Below are 13,745 nucleotides of genomic sequence, written 5' to 3'. Positions count from 1 at the left end.
TCGTGCTTTAACATTGAAAGCAAACGTATTTCATTTCCGATCTAGCAGCACGGTATTGACTCACTCTGAAAATCTCCTTCCAGCCCTCTTTTTTTTTTAGTTAGTCGTTTTAGGACAAGGTTTTGGCTCAAATAAGTTGCTGGAAATCGTAGCTTGCTCAAGTTTAGAACCGTATTTTTTAACGAAACACGAAAACCTTTGAAATCATTCTCGAGCAGATAAGTTTGGTGTAGAGATTGTTTTTTTTTTTTGTTTTTTTTTAGCTAGCGTCAGATGTTATTGTTTACTCGATGAGTCCTACAAAATGCTCCGTATTATTTCTACAGTTTGAAGCAAAGCAAAGATGGAAGAGAGGGAAATGATGGCGGAATGCGCCACCGACGTTTTGGTCAGTTTCCCCGAGTCGCTGCATCTGTACACAGGACTGCTGACAGTAACTACAGTGTGCGGAGGGCTGTCGGGAATATTAGCTGCTGCTCTTTTGTATGTCTTCTGTCTGAAGCCTTTGCTGTTGACGAGACAAGTAAGCATAAATAGTCTCTTCCACATCCGCTGAATCCACTGTATTGATTCCTTACACTTTACATTCCATATTTGAGATGTTTGTTTTCTCTTTTGTCCCATCAGGGTTACAATGCAAGTAGACTGCTTGAACCTGATGATGCTGAATTAGACAACAACCAAAGGGACTATGTCAGCAAATGCAAGGAGGAGGCTCCAAGTGGAACCACTCATGACAAAGTATTACTCTAAGACTCAATTACTGAAAGTTAGTGTTGTTTTGCACAGGTACATGAATGAGGTAAATCAAGTCCAAAATTACCACAACATTCATGCCCATGATGACTGCTTGTAAACTTCTGACCAAAACTGTGCATACATAAACTTGGATTTTTATTCAGTGTCACAAAGTTTTTGATGGTTAAGACTTCTCTTTAATAGTTTACTCTGTTTACTTATTGAGCAGGAGAAGAAGCAGCCACCCGTGAACAGCGATGTGGCTGCTTTTGCATCCAGAGCAAAAGTGGTTTATCCCATCAACCAAAAATACAGAGTAAGTCCACCATCTCTAGAACATGTGGCAGAATTACACGTACACAACTAAACAGTGTTTTATTCCAGATATGCTAAAGTCTTTCCTTTTTTGGGGGGCTGAAGCTGTTAATTTTGTCTGTTTACCACAAATATCAGTAGAATGTGAATGAATTTACGTATGCAGACGAATCCATGTGATTAACTAACACTGCAGTTGAAAAATATTTTGCCAAATATACCCACAGTATTGTTAAGTGCATGTGATCAAAGTGGATTGAATATTAACTTGATGCAAATTAACTGATGGAAGTTTGGCTTCGATTGACATACACTAATAAGTAGTAGTTGCATTCTTCCATTAACTGCATATTTCATTAACTACAATATGCACAATGCTAGTTAGAAATACAATTGATATAAAGAATATGTACAAGTTGTGTTTTACAATGACAAGAAGGAAACATGGCCTACTTGGCTACTGATTCCGCTTTATGTTTCACTGTTCCTGTCAGCCTTTAGCAGATGGAGCATCCAATCCGTCTCTACATGAGCACTCAAAGTTGCCAGTGATGCCTAATGAAGAGTCGTCCTCCTTCATGGATGGAGAGTCTGTGAGCCAAGAGCAGGACAACGATGGCAGCAGTCAGTTCATTTTCTCTTCGCTGTTCCCCAAGAGCTTACAGAACCAGAGATTTAACAGGGTTTCCCACTATCCTCACACACTGACACAAACGGGGTAAAAAATAACTGTACACACACATTATAACCACCAATTAATCATGGCACATTGCACAGATCCAAGTAACAACACTCACCCATTTGTTTACACAGTTTTGGAAGTAGGATCAGCCTTTACTGTTTGGCCCTGCAGGACATACAACATCACTGCTCTCAGCTTCAAGACGAAAAATATCTGGTGAGCTTTAATCATCTGTCTTATAATGTACTAGATTTCTTGTAGATATCCTTTAAAGAATGTTGTCATACTAATATATATTTTTTATTCATATTTTAGATTTTTCTACAGATGGTGAAAATAATATTGAACTATCGGTTTCCAAAAGACAAAAATGATGCTTCCTTTTCCAAGAATATTCTTCAGATGCAAGAAAAGGTAGGAGTCAATTACTAGTACTCTATTTAGAATCACTGACTTTTAAAACTTTTAATGTAAGCATCAGTTTTTATCGTTTAAGGAACTGAATGAGTTGAGGAAACAGTTAACTGCAGGCCAAGCTGTGAGTGAGAAGAGTCAAGATGATCCGTGCACATTGGAAGAAATTGAGAGAAGTCAGAAAGATCTTCTTGAACGTGGCCTTCAAATGGTAAAAGTCGAGAGGAACAGCTGTTTCACATCTTTTAGACTCCATCTATTTATGCTGTCCTTCCATGAATAAACATGGCTGCACAATGTTTGTTTCTCTTCATAGTCCAAAAGTTTCAGCAAACAGGTGGAGGACTTGTGCAAACAGCTACTTAAGAAGACCAGCTCTTTCTCTCCAGATGAAGCTCAGAATGTGATTCAGACTCTGATTCAGACACTTCTGTTAGTAGAGAAGCATCTGCTGAAGGCTCAAGAAGTAGATCTAAAGGTTAACCAACACTCGTCATTTGGAGTAGCGTTTATTTTTATTCTCATCACTTTTGTCATCATTTTAAGACTGAAAAAATGCTTCTGAGTATTTCTGTTATTTTCCATTTCTTAGAAAATGCAACAGAAGTTGTTGTGGTGGGAGGAGCTGACAGGTCTCATTCAATCCCAGCCTGCCTTGCTAAGACAGGAGGTGACTCTAAGGCAAGGCTTGATGGCTACAACTCTGGAACAGCTGACAAGCGATAACATGTTGAAATTTAGCCAAATGGAAAAGATACTTTCAAAAATTCAGGCTACACTGATTGAAGGCCTTCAGCAGTGCACTGACGGTAAGACGAATAAACTGAAATAGTTTTAGTTGAATCTCATGAAATTATTGTGTGGTTCTACCAAATAAGAGAATTATATTTGACAGTAAGATGTATGTTTCTTAAGGCATATATTTACTAAACAGGAAAAAAAAATGTAATGACAGTTTTGCAGTGATTGACCAAATGTGTGTGGAGTTATCTTCTAATATACTCAAATGGTTCCCAGAGACAAATGGCAATCTGTAATATCTAGCCTAGTTCTTAAATTTAAGTGGTGGACTCTGAAAATAGGCCATTTTCTGGGAATCCTCTTTAGCTCCTTAAATAAGGTCAAGTTCTTTCAGGACAGCAGAGAGTATCATACTGTATGTATTAGTGCATCCCAGACTCTCAGCCTCTTTCTACATATCCCTCACTGTTGTCATAGACAACAAAAACAGGACAATGCTGTTTAGACGTTAACTGTGCCTACAATTTTCAGCCAAAGAATCTTTTCTTTTTGGACTTATTGGTACTTTTATTTCCTTTTGTGCTCGAGATTTTAATAATTGTGAGAAACCTAAGTAGACTATGGAGCTATGCAGTTAGGAGACATTGTTCTGTCACGACTACTTGCTAAATACACCAAGTAAAGCATATTACTTAACTTTTATTCTATATTCATCAAACTATCTTTGCACTGCAATAAAACAAATGCAGTTGTCTTGATAATCCTGAGCTTGACAGATTCCTCTATGCTGCAGATTGCATGAAAAAGACAAATGAGCTGGTGAATGAGAAGTGCAGCAAAAAGGTGTCCAAGAGGAAGAAGCTTCAGAGGAGTCACACCAAGGAGAAGAGCCGTGCCTTAGAACTGAAACAGAGTCCCAGTGACCTACAGGAGCTTACCAAGGTCAGGTCCAATACCTTAAGGATTACTGTTGAAATGGGATTGTGTGAAAGAGCTTTAAAGAATATGATTTTCTGTTGGTACTTGAGGAATTTTCCTCTTGTCAGTTTTAGTCACTGTAGTTACAATAACTAGGCAAAAGAGACCATGGAAAGTGTGCAAGTAAGTCTGAGCTTATGTGCCCTCCAGGTATATCATGAGTTGCTGATGAAGCACAGGCAACAGATTTGGGACTTGGAGCAGCAGCAGGACAGAAGGGTGGTTGACGGCCTCTGTGACCTCTGGAAGGTAAATGATCAATCGCTAAATTCTGTCTGCTTACAGAGCTCGTCTGTTTTTCTTATGTAGTTTCTGTGTCTTCAGAAACTTCGTACCTCTTGGTCCAAGAGGCTCGGGGAGCTGGCCAAGGATGTTTTTCTCTCCTCTGTTCCTGCTCAGACAAAGCTCTCTGCTGAACACTGTGAGAAACTGTGGCTGGATCTGGAGCAGGAGCTGTCTGCTCAGCTACAGCAGGTGGAGTGCACTACCAGGCAGCAACTGGATGACATTAGGGCTGAGCTGGATACATATGAACAGGTAGAAAACTTGTGTTGAATCTGTGTCATTGTTTCATTTCACATTTCAAATTTAATGAATTTTTTTTCCCTGTACCGTTTTTTCCACACTATAAGGCGCACTGTTGAAGAGTGGGTCTGTTTTCATACATAAGGCGCACCATATTATAAGGCGCATTAAGACAAACAAAACAGTCAGATAACTCGACCTTTATTAAGCTCATTCACAGTAACTCTTAACGTTGTTAAGCTGTAACACTACGCTGTAACTTTTTCAGTCCATTCAACTTCCACAATTCCATCAGATTCTTCACCTTCCATGTCTGAGTTAAACATCTGGGCAATTTCGGCATTAAGCATGCCCGGATCCCTCTCATCATTATCCGAATCAGTCTCGTTGCTGTTACTTAGCTGTTCAGTGATTATTCCAGCCTTTGTGAAAGCTCGGACAACACTTGACTGATACCTTAGCCCAAGCATCCACGATCCATTGACAGATAGTGGCGTAACTTGCTCGGCGTTGCCTCCCTGTCTTGGTGAATGTGTGTTCGCCTTCTGTCATCCAATGCTCCCACGCAGCTCATAATTTAACTTTGAACGACCTGTTGACACCAGTATCTACAGGGAGTGCAGAATTATTAGGCAAGTTGTATTTTTGAGGAATAATTTTATTATTGAACAACAACCATGTTCTCAATGAACCCAAAAAACTCATTAATATCAAAGCTGAATGTTTTTGGAAGTAGTTTTTAGTTTTAGCTATTTTAGGGGGATATCTGTGTGTGCAGGTGACTATTACTGTGCATAATTATTAGGCAACTTAACAAAAAACAAATATATACCCATTACAATTATTTATTTTTACCAGTGACACCAATATAACATCTCCACATTCACAAATATACATTTCTGACATTCAAAAACAAAACAAAAACAAATCCGCGACCAATATAGCCACCTTTCTTTGTAAGGACACTCAAAAGCCTGCCATCCATGGATTCTGTCAGTGTTTTGATCTGTTCACCATCAACATTGCGTGCAGCAGCAACCACAGCCTCCCAGACACTGTTCAGAGAGGTGTACTGTTTTCCCTCCTTGTAAATCTCACATTTGATGATGGACCACAGGTTCTCAATGGGGTTCAGATCAGGTGAACAAGGAGGCCATGTCATTAGTTTTTCTTCTTTTATACCCTTTCTTGCCAGCCACGCTGTGGAGTACTTGGACGCGTGTGATGGAGCATTGTCCTGCATGAAGATCATGTTTTTCTTGAAGGATGCAGACTTCTTCCTGTACCACTGCTTGAAGAAGGAGTCTTCCAGAAACTGGCAGTAGGACTGGGAGTTGAGCTTGACTCCATCCTCAACCCGAAAAGGCCCCACAAGCTCATCTTTGATGATACCAGCCCAAACCAGTACTCCACCTCCACCTTGCTGGCGTCTGAGTCGGACTGGAGCTCTCTGCCCTTTACCAATCCAGCCACGGGCCCATCCATCTGGCCCATCAAGACTCACTCTCATTTCATCAGTCCATAAAACCTTAGAAAAACCAGTCTTGAGATATTTCTTGGCCCAGTCTTGACGTTTCAGCTTGTGTGTCTTGTTCAGTGGTGGTCGTCTTTCAGCCTTTCTTACCTTGGCCATGTCTCTGAGTATTGCACACCTTGTGCTTTTGGGCGCTCCAGTGATGTTGCAGCTCTGAAATATGGCCAAACTGGTGGCAAGTGGCATCTTGGCAGCTGCACGCTTGACTTTTCTCAGTTCATGGGCAGTTATTTGGCACCTTGGTTTTTCCACACACTTCTTGCGACCCTGTTGACTATTTTGAATGAAACGCTTGATTGTTTGCAAAGCTTCTGAAGCGTGATCATCAATCTTGAGACTGCTGCATCCCTCTGCAAGATATCTCACTATTTTTGACTTTTCTGAGCCTGTCAAGTCCTTCTTTTGACCCATTTTGCCAAAGGAAAGGAAGTTGTCTAATAATTATGCACACCTGATATAGGGTGTTGATGTCATTAGACCACACCCCTTCTCATTACAGAGATGCACATCACCTAATATGCTTAATTGGTAGTAGGCTTTCGAGCCTATACAGCTTGGAGTAAGACAACATGCATGAAGAGGATGATGTGGACAAAATACTCATTTGCCTAATAATTCTGCACTCCCTGTAGTGGTGAGACGGGCACGCATGGAGTTGTAGATCAAAAGAGACAGAGATTTGTGGAAAAAGCCATCCGGTCTCTTGACATAAACTTCCCTCAGCCACTCGCTCATCTTCTCGTCCATCCATCCCTTTGAGTTAGCCTTGACGATGACGCCGGCCGGAAACTTTTCTTTTGGCAAAGTCTTCCTCTTGAAAATGACCATGGGTGGTAGTTTCTGGCCATTAGCTTGGCAGCCCAGAACTACAGTAAAGGATGACTTCTCCTTCTCTGCGGTGCATATAGATACCGTACTGGTCCCTGTTTTCTCGACAGTGCGGTTCACAGGGATGTCAAAGGTGAGGTGGACCTCGTCCATGTTAGTGATGAGTTCTGGCCGGGTCTTCTTTTCAGTGATCTTATTCTGGCAGTAGGTGCGGAAAATGGCCAGCTTTTCTTTGTAATCGTTTGGTAGTTGCTGTGAGATAGTAGTTCTTGTGCGGATTGAGAGATTATGCCTTTTCATAAAACGGAAGCACCAAGAGGGTCCCCCTCGAAAGTCGTTGATCTGCATGTCACGTGCTACCGCTGTTGCCTTGAGTCGAATAGAGACTGTAGAGACACTTCTACCTACTGTTCTCTGTTCAATAACTGTTCAATTTTGTCCTCTAACTGCGGCAATCGCGCCTTGTTCCCTTCGGAAACTCCTTTTGGTCTTCTTTATTAGTTTTAGGTCATCTTCTTGCTTCCTCCTCTTGCGCACCATGGACTCATTAATACCGAATTGTCTCGTAGCTGCTCTATTTCCATTTTTTACTGCATAACTGATTGCTCAGAGTTTAAAATCCACTTTGTAAGCATGTCTCTTCGAGGGGTGCCATTTTGGAGTCGTTATACACACACAACACGGTAATGTTATGTTGAAGCACAGTACGTATTACTCCGCGAGGCTCCTGGCAACGGTAACCGTAATGCTCCGAAAAGTGGTACTAAAAAATGTTTTTGACAGATTTTTGAGCATCGTGTACCACATAAAATCAGTTTGAGGTCAGTAAACACAAACCAAAATTCATACATAAGGCGCACTAGATTATAAGGCGCACTGTTGATTTTTGTGAAGATTTCAGGATTTTACATGCGTCTTATAGTGCGGAAAATACAGTAATTTCTTCCGATTTTTAAACCCTGCCCAGTGATCTAATTAAATGAGAATCTTACAAAATTGCTTTTCCTTGTTTTAAACTGAGCTTCTCTTTGTGTAGGTATGGACTGAAGGGATTGCTTTAGGGCAGTCCTGTCTGCAACACCTGAGGGAACAACAGATGAAGCTCATCCAAGACATGGTAGCCAAACAGAGCTACACACTCAACAGGTAAAATCGTAAAAAATATTTATGACATATTGAGTGTATAAAAAAACTAGGTCTGCACTGTGGCCAAATCCACTTATGAGTTAATAGGAAGTAATGGAATGTAATATTTCTCTTAGTGAAATGGGGAAGCTGATACAGAAGAAACATGAGCACTTTCTGCTGGTTGTGCAGAGGCACTTTGTGGTCAGGCACTTTTGTCTACATATGCTGAAAGAGATGAGGCTGTCCAAGCTGAAGGCACTATCTCAGACTGATTTCAGAGCTCTACTAATAGAAGATCCCAGTAAAAACCCGCTGTGTGTCAATTTAACTCTCAAGGTGGGAAAATTCACACATATAAACACAGTTGTTTTTAATTTGTTCAGTGTTTTAATAATTCTTCTGTTGAACACTGTTATCTGCTAACGGTCACAGAATGGCAGGCCCAGCCTAGCAGAGAGACATCTGGGCCCAGAGAGTCAGCTCTTGGGGAATAGCTTCCAGCAGGAGTTCCTGTCTGAACTGGAAACGGGAACAGAGCTCCTTCAGAGCCATGCACAGCTGGTACTAGGCAACACCCTAAGCTATGCCATTCAACAAATGAGGGAAGACCCGCCTACAGAGTTACAGACCGCTTCTAGCCTGAAGGTAAGACCTGGGTGAAAGTTATTTAATTTCACTTATTTTAATAAACTGAGAATTAGCTTCCAGTGGTTGGTTTTCATTAGGTTGCAGGCTAAAACCTTTTTATTCCACTAGCACCACATGACGGAAGCTGCTGCAGAGAGCGTTTACTTGACCAAAGATTCTCTTACTTCGCTGGTCCGAAGCTACTATTCCCACCTACAGGATATCACCAGAAAACTGCGCCAGGATGATTCAAAAATAAACCAGGGTGAGACAGACCCAGCACGAGTTTAGTTTTTAAACTAAAGTAACCAGAGTAACCCTGTATTCATTACTGAGTACTCAGAAATCTTGAAGGAGCTGCCTTCTTATTTGTAAAATAATTTTCTCATTTGTTACAAATGTCCCCTTCCAAATAATCCCAAAGGAGTTCTTTCGGTTTGAAATCTGGTGACTGGAGGACAATTAAGTACAATGAACTTATTGTCAACAAACCACTTTGAGCTATTTGATGTAAAATGGTTGAAGAGGAAGGATGGATTGGTGCCTTCATGTTGGTTACACTCGATTTGTATTTCCAATGTTTTGGTGAGCCTAGCCTCAGTTTCCTGTTCTTAGCTGACAGGTGTGCCACTCATTGTGGTCTTCTGCTGCTGTAGCCAATCTACTTCAAGGTTGATGTGTTGTGTGCTCAGAGATGCTCTTTGGTATACCTTAGTTGTAACAAGGTATGAAGAATAGGACTTGTTACCTATAAACTACTTCAAGGTGATAGGTAACTCATATATAAAGTGGTTATTTGATTTCCCTCAAAAGGAGGCAATACTCTAGGCATTTTCTCCCAGTACACAGCACTGACTGTGAACACTTAGCGAGTGTTACTGTAAGAGCTGTGATAGTACAGGGTTGAGATAAACTGTTAACAGAAGAGAGCAGATGATGCTAGTCAGATGTGTTGTTATTGCTTAAGCTATGAATGATTTCCTGTAAGGAGGAAGGAGAAGCTGAAATGACTTGCTTCAGAAGTGCTTGATCGAATAGAGTTCACCATTTTCCAATGTGAGATAACTGAAGCTTCTTTTGATCTGTGAATCAAGAAGAGGTGTTCTATTAGAGTCAGAAAATAACATAATAGAGCTGAAATGAGCATAATAAATGGCAAGTTTTACATTTAAAATTGTACGGCAGCTAGTAGTCAGTAGACAGAAAATCCACCTTACTCTATTTACTCTTGTAAACATTTCCTTCAATCCTTCAGAGGTGAATGAGGGGCAAGAGAGCAGCAGGGCCTTGCTGAGAGAGCTAATGAACTGGAGCAAGAAACCCGGATCTGCTGAATTCCAACAGAGGTACATAAAACTGGTAGAGCTGGTAATTTTTTTTTTTAAGTGGTACTTTATTGTAAATTAATTCTTACAAAACATGTACAGTGGTCCCTTGGTATAATACGGTTCACCTTTCGTACCCTCACTGTTTCGACGATTTTTTTTGGTGTGCAATCTTGCATGCTTTTTTAAATTTATTTATTTTTTTACAGCACATTGTGTTCTGTGTCCTGATCAGCTGGAGACCATTGTCAATCAATCTCCTCCGTGCTGTGTCTCCTGTACATTACAGAATTACAGATCGCTAGCATTGTGACTCGAAGTGCTGTACTGTATGTTTGTAAGTTTTCTCCCCAACAAACACAACAATGTCGACGAAACATTTTGCACTGTAAAAGGTACCTGCCCTAGCACCCAAAAGGCAGAGGAAGATGCTAACCATCGCACAAAAAGTTGGACTTCTGGACATGCTAAAGGAAGGCAGAAGTTACCGGGGGGGTTTTCAGACCATATGGCACAACGGATTATACAGGGTGGGCCATTTATATGGATACATCATAATAACATGGGAATGGTTGGTGATATTAAAGTCCTTATTGTGGCACATTAGTATATGTGAGGGGGCAAACTCCTCAACATGGGTGGTGACCATGGTGGCCATTTAGAAGTCGGCCATCTTAGATACAACTTTTGTTTTTTCAATAGGAAGAGGGCCATGTGACACATCAAACTTATTGGTAATGTCACAAGAAAAACAATGGTGTGCTTGGTTTCAACGTAACTTTATTCTTTTATGAGTTATTTACAAGTTTCTCACCACTTAAAAAATGTGTTCAATGTGCTGCCCATTGTGTTGGATTGTCAATGCAACCCTCTTCTCCCACTCTTCAAACACTGATAGCAACACCGCAGGAGAAATGCCAGCACAGCCATCCAGTATCCGTAGTTTCAGGTGCTGCACATCTCGTATCTTCACACCATAGACAATTGCCTTCAGATGACCCCAAAGATAAAAGTCTAAGGGGGTCAGACCGGGAGACCTTGGGGGCCATTCAACTGGCCCACGACGACCAATCCACTTTCCAGGAAACTGTTCATCTAGGAATGCTCGGACCTGGCACCCATAATGTGGTGGTGCACCATCTTGCTGGAAAAACTCAGGGAACGTGCCAGCTTCAGTGCATGAAGAGGGAAACACATCATCATGTAGCAATTTCAAATATCCAGTCGCCTTGAGGTTTCCATTGATAAAGAATGGACCCACTATCGTTGTAACCCATATACCACACCAAACCATCACTTTTGTTGTTCCAACAACTGTGTCACATGGCCCTCTTCCTATTGAAAAAGTTGTATCCAAGATAGCCGACTTCTCAATGGCCACCATGGTCACCACCCATCTTGAGGAGTTTGCCCCCTCACATATACTAATGTGCCACAAACAGGACTTTAATATTACCAACCATTCCGATGTTATTATGATGTATCCATATAAATGGCCCAGCGCGCTACTTCGCGGGTTATTTTTAGAACGTAACTCGCTCGATAAACGAGGGACCACTGTATATAATTTTCAATTTATCTTTGTTTTCAAATGTATTAGGGTTGAACTTCACAAAAGAAAGGTGCTGGAGCAATATGATCTGGATCAGGAGATGACTTGCGAGCAGCTTAGGCAAAAGAAAATAGCCCAGGATCAAACCATGCAAAGGGTCAAAGAAGAGTTACTGGTTAGTATGCTTCGTCTGCACTGTACTTTTTGCTAGTAGGTGTATTTACATCCTTTAGATGTGTTGTGTTAACATTGTGATGCTTTGTCCATTAGGAGGCAGAAGAAAGCTTCATAACTGAGCTTGCAGCTTTGGCCCGGATTTCTGTCCAGAGCCATGATCCAGAACACAGCAGTGAAGAGGACGACATTGGTAACCACCCTTACCCCAGACAATTAAATTGTGTATATTCCCATTTCACTCTTTCATGTCCTTTTTAATTTGTTTGCGTTTGAACAGGTGATCAGAGTGCCCCGATACTGGACCTGCTGGCCCTTAATCCAGCATTAGATCCAGCTTTGAACCCTTCACTCACCCCGACTGTAGTAACACCAGTGAAGAGTTCAAAACAGAAGAAGGAAAGAAAACGAGAATCTCATCAGAGTTGACATCATTTCACAGCGTTTACATTTTCCTGCAGTAATATTCTGTAAAAGGTTGACTCTTTTGTTGTTGTTATAGTTTTCCTCTTATAAAGCCAAAATGTCTCTGTTGATACTAGTATTGTCATAAAAAGGTTTTAAGTCAGAGTTTAAATACTGTTATTCTGAAATGTTTCCCTCAGTTTTTCTGTATTTTTAAGTGTATCATGACATAACAACTCACTGAAAGTGATGAATTGTGTCTTTCTTTCATACCCGACTATGAGAGCTGCTACTCAACTGGCCCTGTCAGTAAAGCATTTACTGCCTACACCCACACTGCTTTTCATACCACTGCTCATTCTCTGTATTGATTCCTGAGTACACAGGATGATGGATGCTTTTCTAGTGAGTTGTTGGATGAATTAGAGATGTCCATCCTCATTGTAGCAGAGTGCTACTACTCAGCGATGAAAGCCTCGCATCTCTCTTGGTCTAATGGGGTTTTAAGTACAACCCTTTATGGATGATAATGCAGAGTAATGGTGAAAACTCTGGGAGGGCTGGAGTCTGGCAGACACTTTTGTGTGTGCACAGCAATCCAGCAGGCAATTTAGCCTGCACCTTATGGTTCACTGTCGGTTTGAAGTTTAAGGAGTGTCAATTAGCAAACATCAATTTTTAATCTGCCCTTTATTTTCATGCTCATCTTGCACACATAGCCAATTATTGCCATGGCAGCCTGAGAAAATATGCTCCAGGTCCTGACCCACTCTTGCACATCACAGTGCCCTGCCAAGAGTGTTTCTCCTGCACTGTGTCAGTTAGAAATGTCGGTGTACTGTTGACTTTACAAGTGTCGTCGCTGATCTGTGGTGAGGGGAAACCGTTTGGATGTATTTTGAGGTCCCTTAGGGGACTGCAGGGACTTGTGGGAAGATGACCTGATTTCTAATTTTCTCCTCTCCTGCCTGGGCTGTGGGCTCGACACTGATTCAAACGCAGAGAAGCCCGTGAGAAGAATGACTAAAACGATGCTACACCAGACCTATTTGGAATACGGTTTCTCTGTCAGTGTAAATCTGGATGTTTGGTTGATGGATACAGGCGTGGCTGTAATTCTGCACTGGTAGATTCAGGTAAGTGGAAATACACTTAGGTTTGCCTTGGGATATGCTTCACTGTTACCGACGTGTTTACAACCTAAATTGCATATTTGCAGCATTTTTCTGTAATTGGTTTTATCCCATCTGACACACTAATCCAAAAGAGGTCATGGTCTTTTTTTTCTCTTTAAAAACAAAAGAAAGACAGCGGTCCATACTGTTTGTATATTTAGATCATTTACAAATGCAACAATTGGAGTTTCCAAATGCACGTCAGTATGTTCATCCATATGGTCTTCATTTGTTCAGTAAATGCCCTGAAGCTGTTAATAGAAAAGGTGGATTAAAAATGTCCAGTGAGGTAAGTGTGCGCAGTGTGACGCCGTCATCAGATCAGATGATCGTTTATTTTAGGACCCCAGAATAAGGTCGCTTTCCAAAACTGAAAAAAGTATCCTCTGTACAGGAAGGTGTCTGAATCACTTCTGTAACTAACAGAAACTTGTAAGCTAATATAAGAACCTCAGCATAATAAATGTGACTGTAAAATGAGTAAGACATCATTTAGAACCGGTAAACTATATTTTTATAATAATAATACAAAAGAAATGTGTAGTAGTAGTAATGCCTAGGCTACAATAACTTCACTTACATCACTATTGTTTTTTGTTATTTA

The 13,745-nt window shown here is 41.0% G+C and overlaps 1 protein-coding gene across 2 annotated transcripts; it reads left to right on the top strand.

Moving 5' to 3' along the window:
* Positions 1-36: 36 nt before the first annotated feature.
* Positions 37-12,216, top strand: evc (EvC ciliary complex subunit 1). 2 transcript variants are annotated; one of them, XM_026168474.2, is made up of 20 exons: positions 37-523; positions 628-741; positions 968-1,054; positions 1,548-1,771; positions 1,867-1,951; positions 2,051-2,149; positions 2,232-2,360; positions 2,466-2,627; positions 2,742-2,958; positions 3,684-3,832; positions 4,019-4,117; positions 4,193-4,405; positions 7,792-7,901; positions 8,018-8,219; positions 8,316-8,528; positions 8,640-8,775; positions 9,766-9,856; positions 11,436-11,562; positions 11,658-11,754; positions 11,842-12,216. In XM_026168474.2, the coding sequence occupies exons 1-20, from the start codon at positions 344-346 to the stop codon at positions 11,988-11,990; spliced, it is 2,883 nt and encodes a 960-aa protein (XP_026024259.2). In that variant the 5' UTR covers positions 37-343; the 3' UTR covers positions 11,991-12,216. The 2 variants fall into 2 exon arrangements, with proteins under 2 accessions (XP_026024259.2, XP_080157514.1); XM_080301388.1 differs by lacking the exons at positions 37-523; positions 628-741 and adding an exon at positions 756-802.
* Positions 12,217-13,745: the final 1,529 nt, after the last annotated feature.

Source organism: Astatotilapia calliptera, chromosome 5 (genome assembly GCF_964374335.1).
Source record: "Astatotilapia calliptera chromosome 5, fAstCal68.1, whole genome shotgun sequence".
NCBI classification, from domain to species: domain Eukaryota; kingdom Metazoa; phylum Chordata; class Actinopteri; order Cichliformes; family Cichlidae; genus Astatotilapia; species Astatotilapia calliptera.
Note: the sequence above shows the minus strand (reverse complement) of the source record. Positions and strands in the feature narration are given on the sequence as shown.